This window comes from Corvus hawaiiensis, chromosome 7 (genome assembly GCF_020740725.1).
Source record: "Corvus hawaiiensis isolate bCorHaw1 chromosome 7, bCorHaw1.pri.cur, whole genome shotgun sequence".
Lineage (NCBI taxonomy): Eukaryota > Metazoa > Chordata > Aves > Passeriformes > Corvidae > Corvus > Corvus hawaiiensis.
This window is the reverse complement of record NC_063219.1, coordinates 17183132-17202017: the sequence shown is the minus strand read 5'-3', so window position 1 is coordinate 17202017 and position 18886 is coordinate 17183132. Positions and strand designations below refer to the sequence as shown.

The window sequence follows — 18886 nt, the reverse complement described above, 5'->3', positions numbered from 1 at the left end:
TCAGAAATATACAACAAAGAAAAAATGATGTCTTTCTGAAAATAAATCTGGGCCCTCTGATTCTGACTTCTTACTGATACTGACCTCTAACACTCAAAAATGCGCTGCATTCATCAGAGCCAGCTACATTAGTAGCTGTGCACAAATAAGTTCCCATATCAGACTCCTGAAGTCCATTCACTTTCAGAGAACAGGTATTGTCTGTAAGAGTAGCCTGATATTTCTCTCCACTGGTAATCTCTTGTCCATCATGAAACCAGGAAACCAGAATAGGTGGTGACCCATAAACTTTGCACTCCAGTACAGCAGAAGAACCCAGCTGACCATATGTTTCTTTCAGTTTTCTTGTGAAAGAAGGAGGTATAATACGATCTGCATTTGTTTCAAAATAAAAATAAAATAAAAATTACCATACAGGGTTCTTAAAATGCAGGAAGTTCTCCATGCATAATAGAATTAGTGACCTTTCTTTTGCTGTATCTGCTTTGGCAATATACTCTGACACATCTAAGTACTTGAAAAATAGTCAATGGTTAAGGATATGCTGGAATTTTCATTAACAATCTTTGAGGAACACCTTTTATTTTTGCCGTTCTTTCTCGTAAGGAACAATAATGCACCAACTGTCAAAGAGGACATGCAGATTAAAGCTGAAGAAATCAAGTCCTTTCAATAATTCATGCCCCTCAGAGTTTAGGTAGGCATCTATTCTTGGTGCCTGTCAAAGTGGCATGCCAAGTACTCCTAAGATTATACAAGTCTCTTAGGTTGCCAGTTACAACCACTTTGCTATCTGAAGGCTTTTTAAAGGAACTAAAGGATCACAAGTGACTAACCTGAAACATGCACTGAGGCTGTGCAGCTGCTTTTACCAACACTGTTTTTCACCTCAAAAGTATATTCTCCACTGTCTTCTAGTGTTGCATTGAGGATCTTAAGCCCAGATACTTTGTTGAAGAAACTGATTTTATATTTATGGTCAGTGGACAGTTCATTACCATCCTTAAACCACCTAGCAGTAAGCTCTGGTGTGCCATCTACTGTGCATTCCAGAGTACAAGAGTCTCCAGCTGTAACCTTGACTGGGCCTGGCTTCTCTACAATGACTGCAGGCTCTGCAATGAAATGCAAGTCAGAAAAATTTAAAAAATAACAATGCAATAGTTATTATTGTTATTATTATTATTATTATTAAAAATTTGATTTTAAAGCATCTTAAAACACACTGTGTTGTTTATCTCATGCTACCAACCTAGCACTTTCAGCATGGCAAAGCATTCCTGAACTCCAGCATCATTTTTTATCTGACAAATGTATTTTCCAGCATTGGTTGGTTCTGCATTTCCAATCTGCATAGTTGCAATATTTTCTGAGTAGGAGATCCAAAGATTATCACTTTCTCTGATGATTTCCCCTTTGTCTTTTAACCACAGTACAGAAATGGGCTGTGATCCTTGTACTGTAGCCTGCAGTTCAATCGACTCCCCGACTACGACAGTGAGATCACTCAGCTTCTTCACAAAGGTTGGTGGTGCTATTTAAGAGAAGATATTTAACAGTAAAGAAACCCATCAGGAGCAGAAAAGTAAGAGAAGAATGGCAGGAACAAAGAAAAGCCGAGAAGATGCCAATCTTTGTACCAACCTCTTAGTGCTACAGAGCCAATACAGGAGTCACTTCCCACATCATTTACAGCCTTACAGTGATATTCACCAACATCTGCAGTATCCACACTGAGAATGTGAAGACTAGCTATGTAGTTCTCAGACATGACCTTATACTTCTTGCTGCTCCGAATTTCTCGTTTGTCTTTATACCACGAAATCTGGAATGGAGGAGTGCCCTGCAGCTCACACTCCAGATGAATATCAGACCCTTTCAAGGTCTCAACTGGATGGGGCTTCTTGGTAAAAATGGGAGGTGCTGGAAAAAATAAAAAAGAGTTATCATTTGTGTTATTTAAGCAAAAGAGATTAAAGAGGAGAGAAGATTCAAGTAACTCTTCTGACGCTAAATAGCAAAGACAAATATATAAGAAAGATCTGCCACAGAGCTCAGAAACAGGCAAGAGATTTGCCATCTAGTCAGATGGGTTTTGGCATCTCTGAAAAAACAAAGTGGGATTTAAGAGTTTTTCCCAAAGGAAGACTTTACAGTTAGAAAGGAGCTTTACAGAAGAAAAGAGCTGAGATTCTGACCTTTTACTCTCAGTGTAGTACTGGTGCTTGCGCTACCCGCTGGATTCTGAGCTTCGCAAGTGTAGTCACCGCTGTCTTCAACACTGAGATTGTGCATTTCAATGACTGCCACTGAATCCATAAAGGACATTCTGTATTTTTCACTGGGATGGATTTCAGTTTCTCCTTTGTACCAGGTGACTTTAATTTCTGGAGATCCACCTATTTTGCATTCATACGTTGTGGAATCGTGCTGTTTCACAAGTTTTGAGGAGTCTAGTTTCTTAATAAACCTTGGTGGTTCTGGAAAGCCAAAATGGGAGATGATGCTTTAAACTGCACTAATTGTTTGAATAAGCAGGGAGACACATAACTGAAACTGTAAACCTTAGGGACTCAAGCAAAAATTCTGATTTTGCAATTATGAAATTTTTTTAGATGATTTTAAATTGGTCCAAAATCCAAATTAAGAAGCAAACAAGTTTTCTACATGCATTTCAATGAGTTTCTCCTTACTTTATTGATCCACTGTACCTCTCCTTGTATATTCACTACAGATTAGTTGACATGTGGTTTTCTTTACAAAATATCCTCTTGTTATACATGAATCATCAAAATGCTTGATGAAAATGCAAGACTACGACTGTTCAGCCAAGAAATGTTATTAAAAGCATTCGTGTTGAGTATTATAGCTACTGCTCTACATACTGTGATTAATAATTAATATAGTCAATAAATGCATTTGCATTATCACTCCTCACACATTTAATGCAAAACTGAACATAAAGTTGCACATAAGGAATAAAAGTTAAGGATCTTAGGTAGCAAACAAAAGACTTTAGAAATAATCATGCTGAGGAGAATTATGAGATGGCTGGTATTACAGACATTGGTGTTAAATGTCCTGTGACTGAAAAGTAAAACAGGTGGTTACATTTTGTTCCATAAGGAGAGGAAAGGAAAGTGGAGGTTTGATACTTTTCATCAAAAGTACCATCTGGATGATTAGAATCACAAGACGGAATGCTCATAGATCAAAGATATAACTAATAAAACCAGGAGGTGGTAATGTGGGCGCAACAAAAAAATCACTCTGCAAAACAGGATGAAGTGCCTCTTTGTGTGACTGTCTGTAAAGCGTAGGAAGAATATCTAATTTATTGTGGATTATTTCAACCTGTGGGACAGTTGCAGAACATCCTGTGTTGCTAGAAACAAAACTTCCTGGGTTTCTCAAAATAGAAATGATGATGTGTTAACATCAGGACTCTTGGAACCATAGTAATTTACTATTGGATTTCACTTTGAGAAAGAGTTGATTATCTATCTGTATACCAGCAGTTGCTGAGTACTCACACTCTGATTCCACTGCTTCCAAAAATGAGGATATACACGTTCGTAAGGTATGTATTTAGAATGTAAGGCAGTTCTAGAACATAAAGCAATTATTAAAACTACAGACTGGGAACATTAGATGCTAGAGTGAGAAAGTTAATAGAAAGCTGTGAGATTTTCAAGGTCAATTAAAAGAAATATCTTAATTCTACAAACAAAAGGCTGCATGTCGTAGAAGTGAGACAGCATATGCTCAAATTAAACGCATGCAAATCAATGCACCCTAAGAGATTGCCCTTTCAAGTTCCACAGAAATTGGTTGAAAACAATGAACATCACTAATTCTACAGCCCTGGGGAAACTGTACAAATTTTAAAGAACTCAAGGGAGTGTCAGTAAATTCACGATCAAAAAATAAAATAACAATACTGGAAAGACTCCTCAGGATTTTACAAATAAAGATTTGAAGAGTAAGAAAATAAATAAGGTCAGTTTAGACCATTTAGACCATTTATGGTAACTCTGTTCAAATAAACCTATTAGAAGTTATATAGTTAATAAACAGAATTATGATTGCGGCGGAGAGAAGCTTCAGATCTTCTAAAGAGATTTGATTTCTTGTTACAATCTTTCAGTGTGGATTTTTTTATGTCAAACTGCATAATGCAGCACCACTACTTGTTACTGAATCCAGGTAATTCAGTCTTACGCACTCTTCCTACCTCCACCAAGAAAAATGCTTATGGCTAGAATATACTTGGTATATATAAAATATTTGACAAGTTATTAATACAAAATCTTGCTACTAGTAGTTCAGCTTCCTGTGTTATTTGTCTTACAGAGTAGAAGGATTTACTCTCGAAATATTTCTCCCCTCTTTCCTCTCCAAATTCATACAGAGGCAAGAGAGGAAAAGAAAGAGGAAAGAAAGTGCTAAAGCAACAGGGAACTTTTAACTCAGGCATAATCAAGCAGTGTATGCTACATTTCTTCCTTTATGAAATCAGTAAGATTGAAATGTCTGGAACAGCTATAAATATATTCCCACCTACATTGAGGAAATTGCACTAATATACGTGTCACTTGTACTAAGACAGTTTGAGCCATTCATAAATTTAGATTTCACTTTTAGATCCACACACTATGAAGAGAGGTGAAGTGTTGGGTGGGATGGGTATTTGTCACGAAATCTGCTCTCAGATCCTCCAGTTTTGCTGTTTAGAAGAGCAATTTTCAGTGTTTTCAATTTGTGAAAGAGCAGAGCTATTTGCAGGAGCTGCACATGCAGTAAAAATACTTTTAAGCCATATAAGTGAACTGAATTTCTCTCAGTTTCCTTTCACTCCCCTGGGCAACCTAGTGACCGTCACTGCTGGAGAAAGACTTTAGAAAGACAGATTTTGCTGTCCAACAGAACCATTCACAAAGGCGCAACAGAGTAGTACGTAAGAGTTAATGTTTCAATGAAAGAACCCCTTTGATAAGAAAAATCATGTACTATACCAAAGCAGAAGAAATATAAGTATTTTGGTATTACAACAATAATTAAGTGAAATAACATCTCAGAGTAACCTCTTGTAAAGATTGTTAGTCACACACATCTGCATTCAGGACTGTGATTTCCAGGTGTCTGCCTTGCAAAGAAAACCTCATAAACACTAAAGCCCACAGCAATACCTTGTACAGCCAGCTGAGCTGCGCACGCATCCTTTCCAACACTGTTGCTGGCAGTACATGTGTAGAGTCCAGCATCCCCTTTACCAACTTTTAGGACGGTCAAGCTGGCCATGTTTTCCACCAGTGTCATTTTGTAGTTTCCACCTGGACGAATCTCTCTGTTGTCTCTAGTCCAAGTAATCCTCATGGGAGCAGAACCAGTCACGTGGCACTTAAAGGTTGCCTTTTCCCCTAGTGCCACGTCAATAGATACCGGCTTGATGTCAAAGAAGGGAGGTTGTAGATGTTCTGCAAAGAGGAAAGCATGGCAGGGCTCACCATGAAGCCTGCCTCATCACGCCATGCCCATTGTCCTTGGCCACCATACAATGGGTAGAGTGGGGAAAAGGGTGGAGAAATAAAAGACCAAAGACATACAAAAGATTTTCATTAAAGCATGAGCTACAAACCTGTGAGGAGAAGTTTGGCACTGGAAGAGGCAGTCCCCAGAGCATTTTGGGCTGAGCAAGTATACTGGCCACAGTAATCCATACTAGTTTCCAAGATCTGTAAAGTTGCAACATTATTTAAGAAGGCTGATTGCACGTTATCAGTGTCGCTTAAGAGAACCCCGTCCTTGTACCAAGACACCTGGATAGGCTCTGAGCCAGTTATGCGGCAGTCAAATGTCACTGGGGCACCAACCACCTCCTGAATATCTTTTAGTTTTCTGGTGAATGTAGGGGGAAGTTGACGTTCTGCAAAACAATAATAATCACCACTATCAGTAGGAAGCCAACCTAGAATTACTTATATTTGAAATTAATAAAACCCCCTTTCTGTAGACAACAAAGAGTTCCTACAAACTACCCCAGAAAAGAGTGGGTCTTGACCCATCACCTTTAACAACAAGCAAAGCTGTGGAGGTGGCAAAGCCGATGCTATTTTCTGCTTTGCAGACGTATTCTCCAATGTTGCTATCCTCTACAGCAGAAAACGCCAGTGTTGCCACATTGTTCTTGAAGTGCATTTTGTAAGCCTGTGTTGATCTGAGCTTGGTGTCATCTTTGTACCAGGACACCTTGATTTCTGGTGAACCGCCAATCTGGCATTTTAAGGTCAAGGGCTCGCCAACCTTCACCTCCACACGGTCCAGGTGCGTGACAAAATAGGGTGGTTCTGGGGAAGGAGAGAGCATGGTGAGCAGAGGCAGAGCACCACACGGGGTGCATTAGGGGGATCAGGGGTAATGAATACCTAAGATGGATACAAGGCTGTGGCAAACATCCCCACCCGCCTCATTTGCCACCTCACAGGTATATTCGCCTTCATCATTCTTTGTGCTGTTGAAGATTTCAAGAATGCCAGATTTTTCAGTAGTTGTAACAGTGCAGCGTTGAGACTGAGCAATGGGCATGCCATTTCTTTTCCAGGTGACAGAGATGGGAGGGGTGCCAATGTAGCTGCTTTCCAGCACAATGGACTTCCCCTGCTCCACACTGAAATCACTTAATTTCTTCACAAAGACTGCAGGCTCTGTGGGGAGGTATAAATCAATAGTAAGAGGGACAGATGTGGAAGAGCTGCAGGCAGTGAATGAAGAGAACTGTGCATTCATGCACACACCCAAACACACCTTTCACAAAGAGCTGTGTTGTACATGAGGCACTGCCAGCATCATTTGTGACCACACAGGCATAGTCCCCACTGTGGCCTGGCTCCACGTTGTACAGCTGCAGCTGTGCCACAGACTCATTGAGAGAGATTGAGCAGTTGCTGTCTGGCACCAGCTCCCTGATGCCTCGGAACCAGGTCACTTTGAAGGGAGTACTGCCCTTGATGTAGCTGGTGAATGTCACATTTGATCCAGGCAAAACTTCCTGGGGATCAGGTGTCTTCACAAAAGAAGGTGGTTCTAAGGATCATGCAAAGAAATGGAAGAGGGAGAAGGATATTAATAGGAAGGTCTCCATGGGGAAGAAAATGAGCACGTTTGAGTCAAAAAAAAAAAAAAAAAAGAACCCCTGGGAAAAAAAACCAAACCAAACAAACCATGAAAAAGAAACCATGGGAAACCAGAGAAAAGAAAGAGAAGAAGGAAGAAGAATTTTGTTGAAGATGTGGCAGTATCCTTCCACTGACCTTGTACAGTCAAGAAGGCACTGCATTCATCAGATCCAGCCACGTTGGCTGCCATACATGTATATGACCCTGTATCTGTGACATCCAGGGCATTCAACTTCAAAGCACAAACATTATCCAAGAATGAGATTTCATATTTTTCTCCACTAACAATCTCATTTCCATCTTGAAACCAGGACACAGATATGGGAGCTGTGCCAGACACTTTGCACTCCAGCAGCACGGAGGATCCCAGCACCCCATTTGTTTCCTTTAGTTTTCTTGAGAATGAAGGAGGAACAAGGCGATCTAAGTAGGACAGGGCAGAAGAACAGGAAGAGAAGTGTTGAGGTTTCTTTCAATGGAAATAAAAGGGGAAAAAATAAAAACTTTCTTTAAAGACAAGTGTGAACAACAAAGACATAGAGCTGACCTGAAACATCAACTGAAGAAGTGCAGCTGCTGTCCCCTACTTCATTTTGCACCTCAAAAGTATACAAGCCCCTGTCTCCCCTGTCTGCAGAAAAGACTTTCAAAGTGGATATATTGTTGAAAAAGGTAATTTGGTATTTGCGGTCACTCTTTAGTTCTCTGCCGTCTTTGTACCACTTGGTGATAAGCTCAGGTGTTCCTCCTACTTTGCACTCCAGGGTAAAAGGATTGCCAGCCATTACTGTGATCGGTTCGGTCTTCTCTAAGATGACTGCTGGTTCTGAAATAGGAAGGGAGGGGTCTGTGTGTCACGGGGAAATCTACCCACAAACTTGTGAGCGCAGGGTGTGAGCAGAAGGCAAAGGCTAGTAGAGCCAACTGTGCAAGCTGTGAGACACAGTGCCTCTAGTGGAGTAGGCTATACCCACCTAGGACCTGTAAAAAGGCAGAGCACTCCCGCATGCCAGCATCATTTTTGATCTGACAGATGTACTTTCCAACGTCAGTTCCCTCTGCACTGGCAATCTCAAGAGTTGCAATGTTGTCCATAAACCACATTTGAACATTTTCACTCTCCCTAATAACTTCACCCTTATCCTTGAGCCAGACAACAGAAATTGGTGGGGATCCTTCCACTACTGCCTGCAGGGCTGTTGGCTCCCCGATGAAGATTGCAGTGTCACTCAGCTTCTTGGCAAACCGTGGAGGTTCTGATGACAAAAACAAGGAGGCTGGTTAATCATACATGCTTGCTTGGAAGAGTGACAGCCAGGAGATCAAGAAAAGAGGGCAGTGATGTTGATCCTCTAGCATACAAACCTTTGAATTTCACTGGGCAGGTGCAAGTGTCGCTTCCCACCTCATTCATAGCTTTACATTGGTATTCTCCAGTGTCTTGAGATTCCAGATTGAGAATATGAAGACTGGCAACGGAGTGCTTTGCTGTCACCTTGAATTTCTTGCTGCTCCTGACCTGCCTCCGGTCCTTGAACCAAGCCACCTCAAAGGGTGGGGTCCCTGCTATCTCGCACTGAAGGATAACATCTGAGCCTTTAAGAGTGTCCACAGGGCTTGGCACCTTGCTAAAAATGGGTGGTTCTATAAAAAAGAATCACATCATAATGTGTGAGTATGCTTCTCTGGATGGATTTCTGGATAGTAGCAGGAAGCAACACATTCAGGAAGGGAGCCTACGCTTATATTGTAAACACATATTTAGCTTTTAAATATGTGGCCTCACCTCTAAAAAATCCCAGCACTCAGAGTTCAAAGGGCAGAAAATGTGGTACTTCTGCACCTGTTTGGAATCAGTGCTCAGTGTCCTTCCCCAAAAGCCACTCTTCCTGCACTCTAGGGTCACATTCCAGCTTCCCACCCTGCTCTTTCTAGTCATGAAAGCTACAGTCGGTGAAGCTCAGCTACACAGCCTCCTCTTCCGTCTTAAATTTCATTCCTGTCAGGATCACTGTGTATAAAGAGGAGGCAGAGGGATGGCTTAAAAGTACTCCCAGCACCCTCACCATGGCTGGTGTTCCATCTAGTCCATGCTTCCATTGTGATCTGAAAAGCTTGCCTTGTTCAGCCTGCAGTTGACTTAAATGGGGAGACAAGGGAATGACTGCACTGTGCTGAACACCCACCACTATTTCCTGCCTGATGTCTGCTGCTTAAACACAGCAGCATTTAAATGCAAGAGCAGCTGGAGAGACACTGACCCAGCAGCCACCAGCTGCTGCAGCAGCAGTGGGATGTGCAGCTGGGAGCAGGCCTGGCAGCCAGGGGTTCTGGTGAGGAATGCGGAGCCATGTGCTAACCTTTCACTGTGACTGAAGTGCTGCAGCTGGCTGTGCCCGCAGAGTTGTGGGCTTCACAGATGTAATCCCCAGCATCTTCAGCAGTGGCACCCAAGATGGTCAGCGTTGCTGCAGAGTCTACAAAGGACATGTGCAGCCTGTCGCTTGCCTGGAGTGCCTGATCATTTTTGTACCACACGATTCTAATCTCTGGTGTGCCACTGATTTTACATTCAAGTTGAACTGTGTCACCCTGCTTCACGAACCGCAAAGCTTCCGGCTTCTTGATGAACTTGGGAGGTTCTGCAGAACAGAATAAGTATACAGAGAATGACAACATACCTGTTTGCCAAGTGAAATCTGCAATGCTAAGCAAGAGTTCTGGGATGCACAAGAGTACTACAGCACAAAAGTAAAATTGTTACAGAAGTTGGTTACATCCCCAACCAGAGCTTCCTCTTAAGGAAATACACAAGATGAAGAAAAGAAGGCAAAGACAACAACTAAAACTATGTGCTGCCAACTTTGGACCCTGCTGCATCAGACAATTGAAGCTGTGAAAAATACACAAAGGACGGTTGCTCCACACAAGTGAAATTTTGCTGTTATCTATGAGTGGTAACAAGTAACAGGGTTCCCAGGCCAACATGAAAGATTTGACAAGCCCTTCGTCTCCGGGAGCAACAGAAACATGGTAGGGATTGTTTCACTTGCTTACACATCTTTAAAGTATATTTCTGCATGAAGAAATTAAGTGATTCATAGTCTAGATTAAATCAACAATTCAGAACTCCAGTTGAAATCTTTAGCAAATTCAAAAGAGTCACCAGTGCTGGCCAACAAATGTAAGGCAGAGCTGTACTTACTAATCAGCATTTTCCATATAGCAATTGCTATGAGTGACTACCACAGTGGCTGAAGTTTAACTGTTAAAGTAAAAAGTAGCGTGAGTGCAACTCTCCGTACAAACATGTTCATACAAGGACCTTCCTCCTTGGAGATTTTGCAGGCACACAAGACTTCTGCTGTTACACAGTATGATGGGAGAAGGTCATTACATGTTTTATATCTGCAGTCTGGAAAGCTACTTTCTATATATTTCTAAACTAGAAATGGTAGAAGATCAAAGACAAAGAGATGTCTTTACCCAAGAAAAAGAAAATGCACAAACAAAGGTGACTTAATCTTAATACCTTTGACACTGAGTTGGGCTGAGCAGAAGTCTTTCCCAGCTTCATTACTAGCTTGGCAAGTATATTGGCCAGAGTCTCCTTTACCCACTCTGAGCACGCGAAGGTGAGCTGTGTTGGCTGTGAATGTAATATTGAAATTTCCTCCAGTTCGGATCTCCCGACCATCCTTGGACCACGTTATGTGTATTGGCTGGGCTCCCGTAACATGACATTCAAAGTCAGCACTTTCTCCAAAAGGCACATCAATAGATTCTGGTTTGATATCAAAGACAGGTGCTTGCTTGGGTTCTAGAAACACAAGAAAATAATGTAATATTCATACCTCAGAAAAAAGTTAATCCAACACACAGGTACCACTGCATGCATGAAATAAGGGGGAGGAGCCTGTGACCCAAGGAAAAGTTTTGTAAGCCAACACACCTGCCACTGTGAGCCTAGCACTTGAGGTGGCAGTACCCACAGAATTGGTGGCTGTGCAGGAGTATTGCCCGGTGTGATTCATCTCAGTTCGCACCAGCTGCAGCACTGCAACATTATCTACAAAGGATGTGTGCACACTGTGGTCATCCTTTAGCAGCACACCATCTTTGTGCCAAGTGACAGTAATGGGCTCTGAGCCATTGAGCCGACACATAAGCTTGAGGGGTAAACCAGCAGGGTGCTCGATGTCCTTTAGTTTTCTTGCAAAGGAAGGTGGTTGTTTGCGCTCTGGAAGAAAGCAAGCAAAGGATGAATATACCTCAGAAAGCAATTTTTTCATAGTTTTGCAAGAGAAAAAGAATTTTAGCAAGCTAATACAAAATCATCACCTTGAACTGTTAAGAGAGCCTTTGTAGATGCAGTTCCTACACTGTTTTCTGCCTTGCAGATATATTCTCCACTGTCGTTGCTAGCCACTTTGTTGAAAATAAGTGTAGCAACATTGTCTTTAAAGAACACTTTGTACTCAGGGGTAGACCTGAGTTTTGTATCGCCTTTGTACCAAGACACAGTAATTTCTGGTGTTCCAGCAACGTGGCATTGCAGTGTTGTGTAAGACCCAACTGACACCTCAAGAGGTTCCAAGTGAGTAACAAAGTACGGAGGTTCTAAAAAAAGAGAAGCAATTAGACAGGCTTGTTATGTGCCAGGTTTTGGAAAGCATACACTTGAAAAAAAGGGAAGGAAAAGAAGCAAAGGGAGCACACACCTAGGGTAGAGACTACAGCCTCACAAACATCTCTTCCTGCCTCATTTTCAACATGGCAAGAGTATTCTCCTGCATCTTCTTTGGTGCTGTCAAGTATTTCCAGGATGCAGGATTTCTCTGTGGTGGTGATGCTACACTTCTGAGACTGTGCGATGGTGTGGCCATTCTTCTTCCATGTCACAGAGATGGGCAGGCTGCCTGTGTAAGTGCCCTCTAGGATGATGGGCTTGCCAGGCTCCACATACTGATCACTCAGTTTCTTCACAAAGACAGCTGGCTCTAATGAAAGGTAAGTCACAAATGTTGAGCCCAACATGCCAAATGGAGAGAAGGAAACAATAATTTAAGGTAAATAGAGAGACATCATCTTTTACAAACCTTTTACTGTAAGGTGTGTTGTACAATTTACCCTGCCAGCATCATTAGTCACTAGACAAGTGTACTCTCCGCTTTGGGAAGGAGTTACATCATATAACTCAAGCTCCACAACAGACTCCTCCAAGTAGATATTACATTTGTCCCCTGGCACAAGTTCATTGGCCCCTCTAAACCAGTTGACCTTAAAAGGAGGGGTTCCTCTGACAACACATGTGAAAGTGATGCTTGTGCCTGGCAATACATCCAGAGGCTCTGGTGTCCTCTCAAAAGAAGGTGGCTCTAAATACACAAAAGAAAAAGATAGATAAGACAGATTGCTACAGCGTAGGTCTGGTATTTCCATACATCTACTAAAGATAAAGAGCAAAATCTTTATTTTTCTGTCAATAATTTTCCCCAAGAATATTTACAAAAGACTGCAGATAATTTCAAGAGAGAAAGAGAAAAGAATAGCTCACAGGTCTTCCTGATCTTCATATACCCACCTTGTACAATCAATACAGCACTGCATTCATCTGAGCCAGCTGTGTTGGTAGCTTTGCAGGTGTAAGTGCCAGTTTCTGAGTGGCTCAGTGAATTAGCTTCTAAAATACATAGGTTATCTGAAAAGGAGATTTGATGTTTTTCTCCACTGACTAGCTTAAGTCCATTGTGGAACCAGGCAACAGAAATAGGAGGTGAACCTGACACTTTACATTCCAGCAGTGCTGAGGAACCCAGAACACCAAGGGTTTCTTTTAGTTTTCTTGTGAAAGAAGGAGGAATGATTCGATCTGCATAAGAAAACATAATAAATTCATGGTTAGAGAGAAAATGAGGAAAGGAATGGAAGAAAGGACAGAGAATATGGCCAAACAAAAGCTTTTGTAAAAGATAGAAGACAAGATATCCAACCAACCTAAAACATCAACCGATGCTGTACAACTGCTTTTCCCCACATCGTTTTGCACTGCAAAAGTGTATAATCCACCATCTTCCTTTTCTGCATCCATAATTTTAAGTGTACATACATTATTGAGGAAAGTGATTCTGTATTTTTGGCTGCTGGTCAGTTCTTTGCCATCCTTGAACCACCCAGTGGAAAGCTGTGGTGTGCCTCCTACTTTGCATTCCAAAGTACAGGCATCACCTATAGTAACTTTCATTGGCTCTGCTTTCTCTACAATGACTGCAGGCTCTGGAAGGAGAGATGGGTAACATATATGGTTAAAACAGGGTTTGATTAATATTAGCTGTAAGTATTATAGCACTATGAGATGGGGTTTACACATTTGGTACTAAGGAAATTTCGATCTGTTGGGACGTGGAGGTTTTTACAGCTGTTTTTTCCATCCTTTCTGTTACCCTAAATTGCAAATTTCAGATGCTTTCCAAGATTAAATAAAAATATTTTAATTTTAAAATATATTTTAATTTAAAATACAAAATATTTTAGACTCCCTCTCCAAGCAGGCATGAGCAGAAGACATGACAGAAATAAAGTCACAGAGTGGTTCCTTTCAACCCTATTGCTGGACAACTGGAAATACGGAACCTGACTGCTGCTTGCTGGGAAGAGAAGGATTCTCTATTTTGATTGTTTTGAACTCAGAGGCACAAGCAAAGTATACAGCTGACACTAAGCAGCCGAGTTTCTAACTTTAAAAAGAAAATTCCATGAATTTGTGCTTTTTACCAACCTAGAATGGTTAAAGTAGCCATACACTCGCGACTTCCAGCATCATTTCTTATCTGACAGGTGTATTTTCCAGCACTGCTTGTCTCTGTACGCAAAAATTGTAAAGTTGCAATATTTTCCGTAAATGTGATCTTCGTGTTCTCACTTTCTCTAATAATTTCCTCTTTGTCTTTAAGCCACTGAACAGAAATTGGCTGGGAGCCCTCCACTCTTGCTTGTAACTCTACTGGTTCACCAACCACAACAGTCATGCTGTTTATTTTAGTCAAGAATTTTGGTGGTTCTGAAGAAAAAATATGCAGTTATAGTAAATACAGTGTTTCTGCAAAGAAGAGCAATGCAGCGCCATTGGGAGCACTGCAGAAAACACAGGTACCAGTACTTTACCTTTCAGCTTCACAGTGCAAACACAAGTGTCACTTCCTACATCGTTCTGTGCTTTGCACTGATATTCACCAACATCTGCAGCTTCGACATTAAGAATGCGCACGCCTGTATGGTAGTTTTTGGCTGTAACCTTGTATTTCTTACTACTGCGGATTTGTCTCCTGTCTTTGAACCAGGCAACATCAAATGGAGGTGTTCCTGAAATCTCACATTCCAGGATAACTTCAGATCCTTTGACAATGTCTACTGGAGAAGGCTTCCTGCTAAAGACAGGAGGTTCTAGCAAGGGAAGAAAGGAACAGTTAGAAAGTAGTCTGAAGCCGTTTGATTGACAAACTGTCTACTGATACCAGCTTCTGGAAAATGCAACTGCTGAGAATATCTACGGAACAGGCAAGACTTCCCTCATTTTCTGGGCACAATGAGTTTGCACAATGGTGAGCATTCTTAGAGAGCCCTTAGCTCTGTAGAAAAGGTAAACAGAGGGGTGACCTTTAGCAGAGAGGGTACAGGTCTCATTTAGTTGGTAGTAACCTCCCACTGATACTAGTTGGTTTGTGTCTGTTCCTTCTCTTCATATTTCAGCTCCTTGATATAACAATTCTTACTATGAACTGTCTTGGATATTAAAAATACAGAAATGGGGAAAAACTAGCTTAGGACTCATCGCATTAAGAACATCATCTCTCTTGTTTAGACACTGGCAGAGATGATGAGGGGGCATCAAGAAACAAACACAACATGGAGAACAGGACAGTCTTGAAATAAGAAATTAACCTCATGTTCCTGTATATTTCTTAGGGATACAAACACCAGGGGAAAAATAGGATGCAGTCAGAGAACAAGAGAATAGCTAACCTTTCACTGTGACTTTGGTGCTACAGCTGGCCTTGCCGGCAGGGTTGTGAGCTTCACAGATGTAGTCACCACTCTCATCAGTACTGAGATGATTCATTTCAAGCACGGCCACAGAGTCAATGAATGAAGTCCGGAATTTTTCACTGGCAACAATTTCATGGTCATTTCTGAACCACACTACTTTCATCTCTGGAGATCCACTTACTTTGCACTCGAGCCGGGCTGAGTCACCCTGCTTGACTACTTTTGCTGCCTCTAGCTTCTTAGCAAACTTGGGTGGTTCTAAAAAACCAAAAAAAGTGGGGTCAGGAAGGTCTGAATTAATACTGGAGAGAAAATAGCAGGGAAAAGAGCCAAACAGCTGTGGGTTGCAAACACAGGGTAGGGAATTCACTTGGCAGTGTATCAAAGATCAGCAAGGCGGGCTTGGCAAAAAGGAAAGAGAAGAAAAGAGACAAAAAACCCGTAACACAACAAGAAAGAGTGCACACCTGTTACCATCAGTGTTGTAGTGCAAGAGTCACTGCCAACATCATTTGAAATGTGGCAAGTGTAGTGCCCACTCCTAGAAGAATCCACTGAATAGAGGGTTAAGAACCCAGTTGAACCTTCAATACCAATGAAACAAGTTGGACCAGATACAAGTTCTAAGTCTTCTTTGAACCACTTTATTGTAAAGGGTGGTGTTCCTTTTAGTGTGGCCTTAAACTCCACTGTAGAATCTGGTATGGCTTGCTGGCTTTCAGGTTTTACTAAGAAGCTTGGTGGCTCTGCAGTTTTTAAGAAAAAGACACACTCAGTTACATAAGAAATGTCTAAGAATGAAGAAAATCAGTGAGGCAAGCATGGAGACCAAGTTTTCAGTATTAACATTAAGATGTATAAGACTGTTACGTTAGCATAAGATCTAAGGTATTTTCCTGGCATTTATCACAGATAAGAAGTAGTAAAAGAGTTTCAAACCTTTCACAGTCAGGACAGCACTGCAAGAATCATTTCCAGCAACATTAGAGACACTGCACGTATAATTTGCACTGTCTGCCAGCTCCAGATTAGCAATCTCAAGTGACACAGTGTTCTCATGGCACAGGCTTCTATATTTTGCACTGTCAGTTATCTCTTTTCCATCCTTAAACCATTTTGCAATAATGGGGAGTGACCCAGAGACTTTGCACTCCATTTGGATAGAAGATCCCAGAATGGTATCCTTTTTGGTTAGCTTTTTGATAAATACAGGAGGAATTGATTGATCTGCCCAACACAAAAAATAGCAAAAACACACTGGTTAACTTCTTGCTTATCTTTCGAGGAGATTATTTTTTCATTCCCTTCTTGATGGATTGGCAATACAAACCTAGCACAGTCAGAACAGCTTCACAGGTGCTACTTCCGAAGTCATTTTCGACCTTAAAACTGTATGTACCACTATCCTCCTTTGATACAGGTTCAATCCTGAAACTGGCCACATTGTTTTCAAAGCTCATTGTGTAGTATCTACTGGGCAGGAGCTGCTTGCCATCTTTGTACCATCTTATCCGAAGCTCTGGTGTCCCAGCCACAGTACACTCCAAAGTCACGGGGTCTTTTTCAGTGACTTTAAGTGATTTAGCCTTTTCTATGATCTGTGCAGGCTCTGAGGTATAAAGAGTGTAAAAATTATAGCAGTTAGCTGCATGGATAGAGAACTGACTTTCCAAATACTCATCAAGGTTACACCTTGTACACACCTTGTACAAAAAGCAAAGCAAAGCACTTCTCCACGCCAGATTCATTCTTTGCCTGACAGGTATATCTCCCTCTGTGGCTGAGGTCAACATTAGCAAGTTTCAGTGTGGCCACGCTGTTCTTGAAGGTAATGTGGTGGTGCTCATCGTCTTCTAGTATTTTCTCATCTTTTATCCATGACACAGACAAGGGTTGAGCACCTGCTATGACGCACTGAAAAAATGCATCACCTTTCAAAATGCTAGTGACGTTCTCCAGCTTCTTGATGAAGGATGGTGGTTCTGTAGTGTGAGTTTTGTTTGTTGTTCAGAAGAGAAGTCGTGGAAATGGAAGAAGAGAAAGAGACATCATATAAAGTAATCCCAGTCACTACATTTTAGCTGGAGCATATAATATTTGAGGTATGCTTCCTAGAGGACTGACCTTTTAAGCTGAGTCTTGTGCTGCAAGAACAGCTCCCACCTTCATTTGATATAATACACTGATATTCACCAACATCCGAGACATCACAGTTAGTCACATTAAGAGTAAATACTGATTCTTTGGCGGAGATGGCGTATTTCTTGCTGCTGAACATCTCCTTATTGTTCTTCAGCCACTTCACCTCAAATGGAGGGGTACCAGTCACCTCACACTCTAGTGTGGCCTCTGAACCCTTCACTACCTCGGTGGGACGCAACTCCCGAACAAAGGTTGGAGGCTCTATAGGGAAGAACGAGGGGAAAGTAGATAGTAACCTTAAATAGTTTTGAGGGGAGAAGAAGTATCTCCTACTTCCTCACCCCAGATATGTGACAGAGATGACAAGACGTTCAAAACCAACCTTTTACTTTCAGCTCGATGCTGCAGCTCTCACTACCTGCATCATTGTGGGCTTCACAAACATAAATCCCACTATCTGCCACTCTGGCTTGAGTGACTTTCAAAGTGGCTAAACCGTCTATGAAGGAGATGCCATACTTAGCTTGGTCAGTCACTTCATTCCCATCCAGGTACCATGTAATCTGGATCTCTGGTGTGCCTACTACCTGGCACTCGAAAGTGGTGGACTGTCCTTCACGCAAAGCTACTACAGAAGTTGGCATCTGAATAAATCTGGGGGGCTCTAGAAGATGGACAGAGAAGTTGAGGTTTTATAATATCCACGGTAGGAAGAAAAGAACCCAGAATTTAAAGAAAAAAAAGGCTAAAATGTTTCCTCCCCCTCCCACCAAAATTGCACAAAAAAATCAGAACCCAAAAAATTAGAAGATTGGGTTGCACACCTTTTACAAACAGAGTTGCTTTGCAGGTTGCAGTCCCCACATCATTGCTTATCTGACAAGTGTAGTTCCCAGAATCAGATGTCCTAGCTGAGAAGAGCTCCAGAACACTAGAAGTGTCATCCTTCCAGACAGATCGACTGGCTCCAGACAGGAGCTCCTGGCTGTCTTTAAACCACTTTATCTGCAGAGGAGTAGACCCTTTCACCAGTGCTTTGAACTGAACCCTAGCATTGGGCACAACCTCTTGAGACTGGGGTTTTTCCACAAAATATGGCGGTTCTATAACATGCAAAAAAGGAAGAAAGGGGATTATTCTGAGATGGGGAAATCCGAAAATATGAATGAGAGACCTAACACAAGACAAAGAAGGAACGCAAACCTTTGACTGTTAAGAACCCGCTGCATTGGTTGCTTCCTGCTTTATTTGTTGCTTCGCAAGTGTAAGAGCCACTGTCTGTGCCTTCCAGTTGATTTATTTCCAGAAATGCAGTATTATCATGGAAAGAGTATTTGTGCTTTTCACTTGGCGTTATTTCTTGGCCATCCTTATACCACTGGATACTTATAGGATGCGAACCAGACACTATGCACTCCAGGTGGACAAAAGACCCCTTAATGCTGTCCATTTTCTTGAGTTTTTTTGTGAATTTAGGTGGTATAATGAGATCTATCCAAGACAGAGTAAAAAGACAAAATATT

The 18886-nt window shown here is 41.6% G+C and overlaps 1 protein-coding gene across 12 annotated transcripts in view; it reads right to left on the bottom strand.

Moving 5' to 3' along the window:
• TTN (titin) overlaps positions 1-18886 on the bottom strand; it is a 245176-nt gene that overhangs the window by 164377 nt on the left and 61913 nt on the right. For 11 of the 12 annotated variants that reach the window (XM_048308553.1, XM_048308560.1, XM_048308555.1 and 8 more), the window contains 10 exons: positions 15198-15479; positions 14340-14618; positions 13954-14235; positions 13173-13451; positions 12760-13047; positions 12275-12553; positions 11897-12175; positions 11517-11795; positions 11128-11415; positions 10708-10995 (listed from right to left, as the gene is read on the bottom strand). In XM_048308553.1, the coding sequence (XP_048164510.1) occupies positions 10708-10995; positions 11128-11415; positions 11517-11795; positions 11897-12175; positions 12275-12553; positions 12760-13047; positions 13173-13451; positions 13954-14235; positions 14340-14618; positions 15198-15479 (2823 nt within the window). Of the gene's footprint in view, positions 1-84; positions 373-836; positions 1116-1252; positions 1535-1644; positions 1924-2198; positions 2481-5189; positions 5478-5638; positions 5927-6068; positions 6348-6425; positions 6705-6804; positions 7084-7310; positions 7599-7722; positions 8002-8149; positions 8432-8540; positions 8820-9535; positions 9818-10707; positions 10996-11127; positions 11416-11516; positions 11796-11896; positions 12176-12274; positions 12554-12759; positions 13048-13172; positions 13452-13953; positions 14236-14339; positions 14619-15197; positions 15480-15688; positions 15968-16160; positions 16449-16551; positions 16831-16924; positions 17204-17345; positions 17625-17745; positions 18028-18187; positions 18467-18566; positions 18855-18886 lie in introns of all 12 variants that reach the window. The other variant, XM_048308565.1, reaches the window with a different exon arrangement.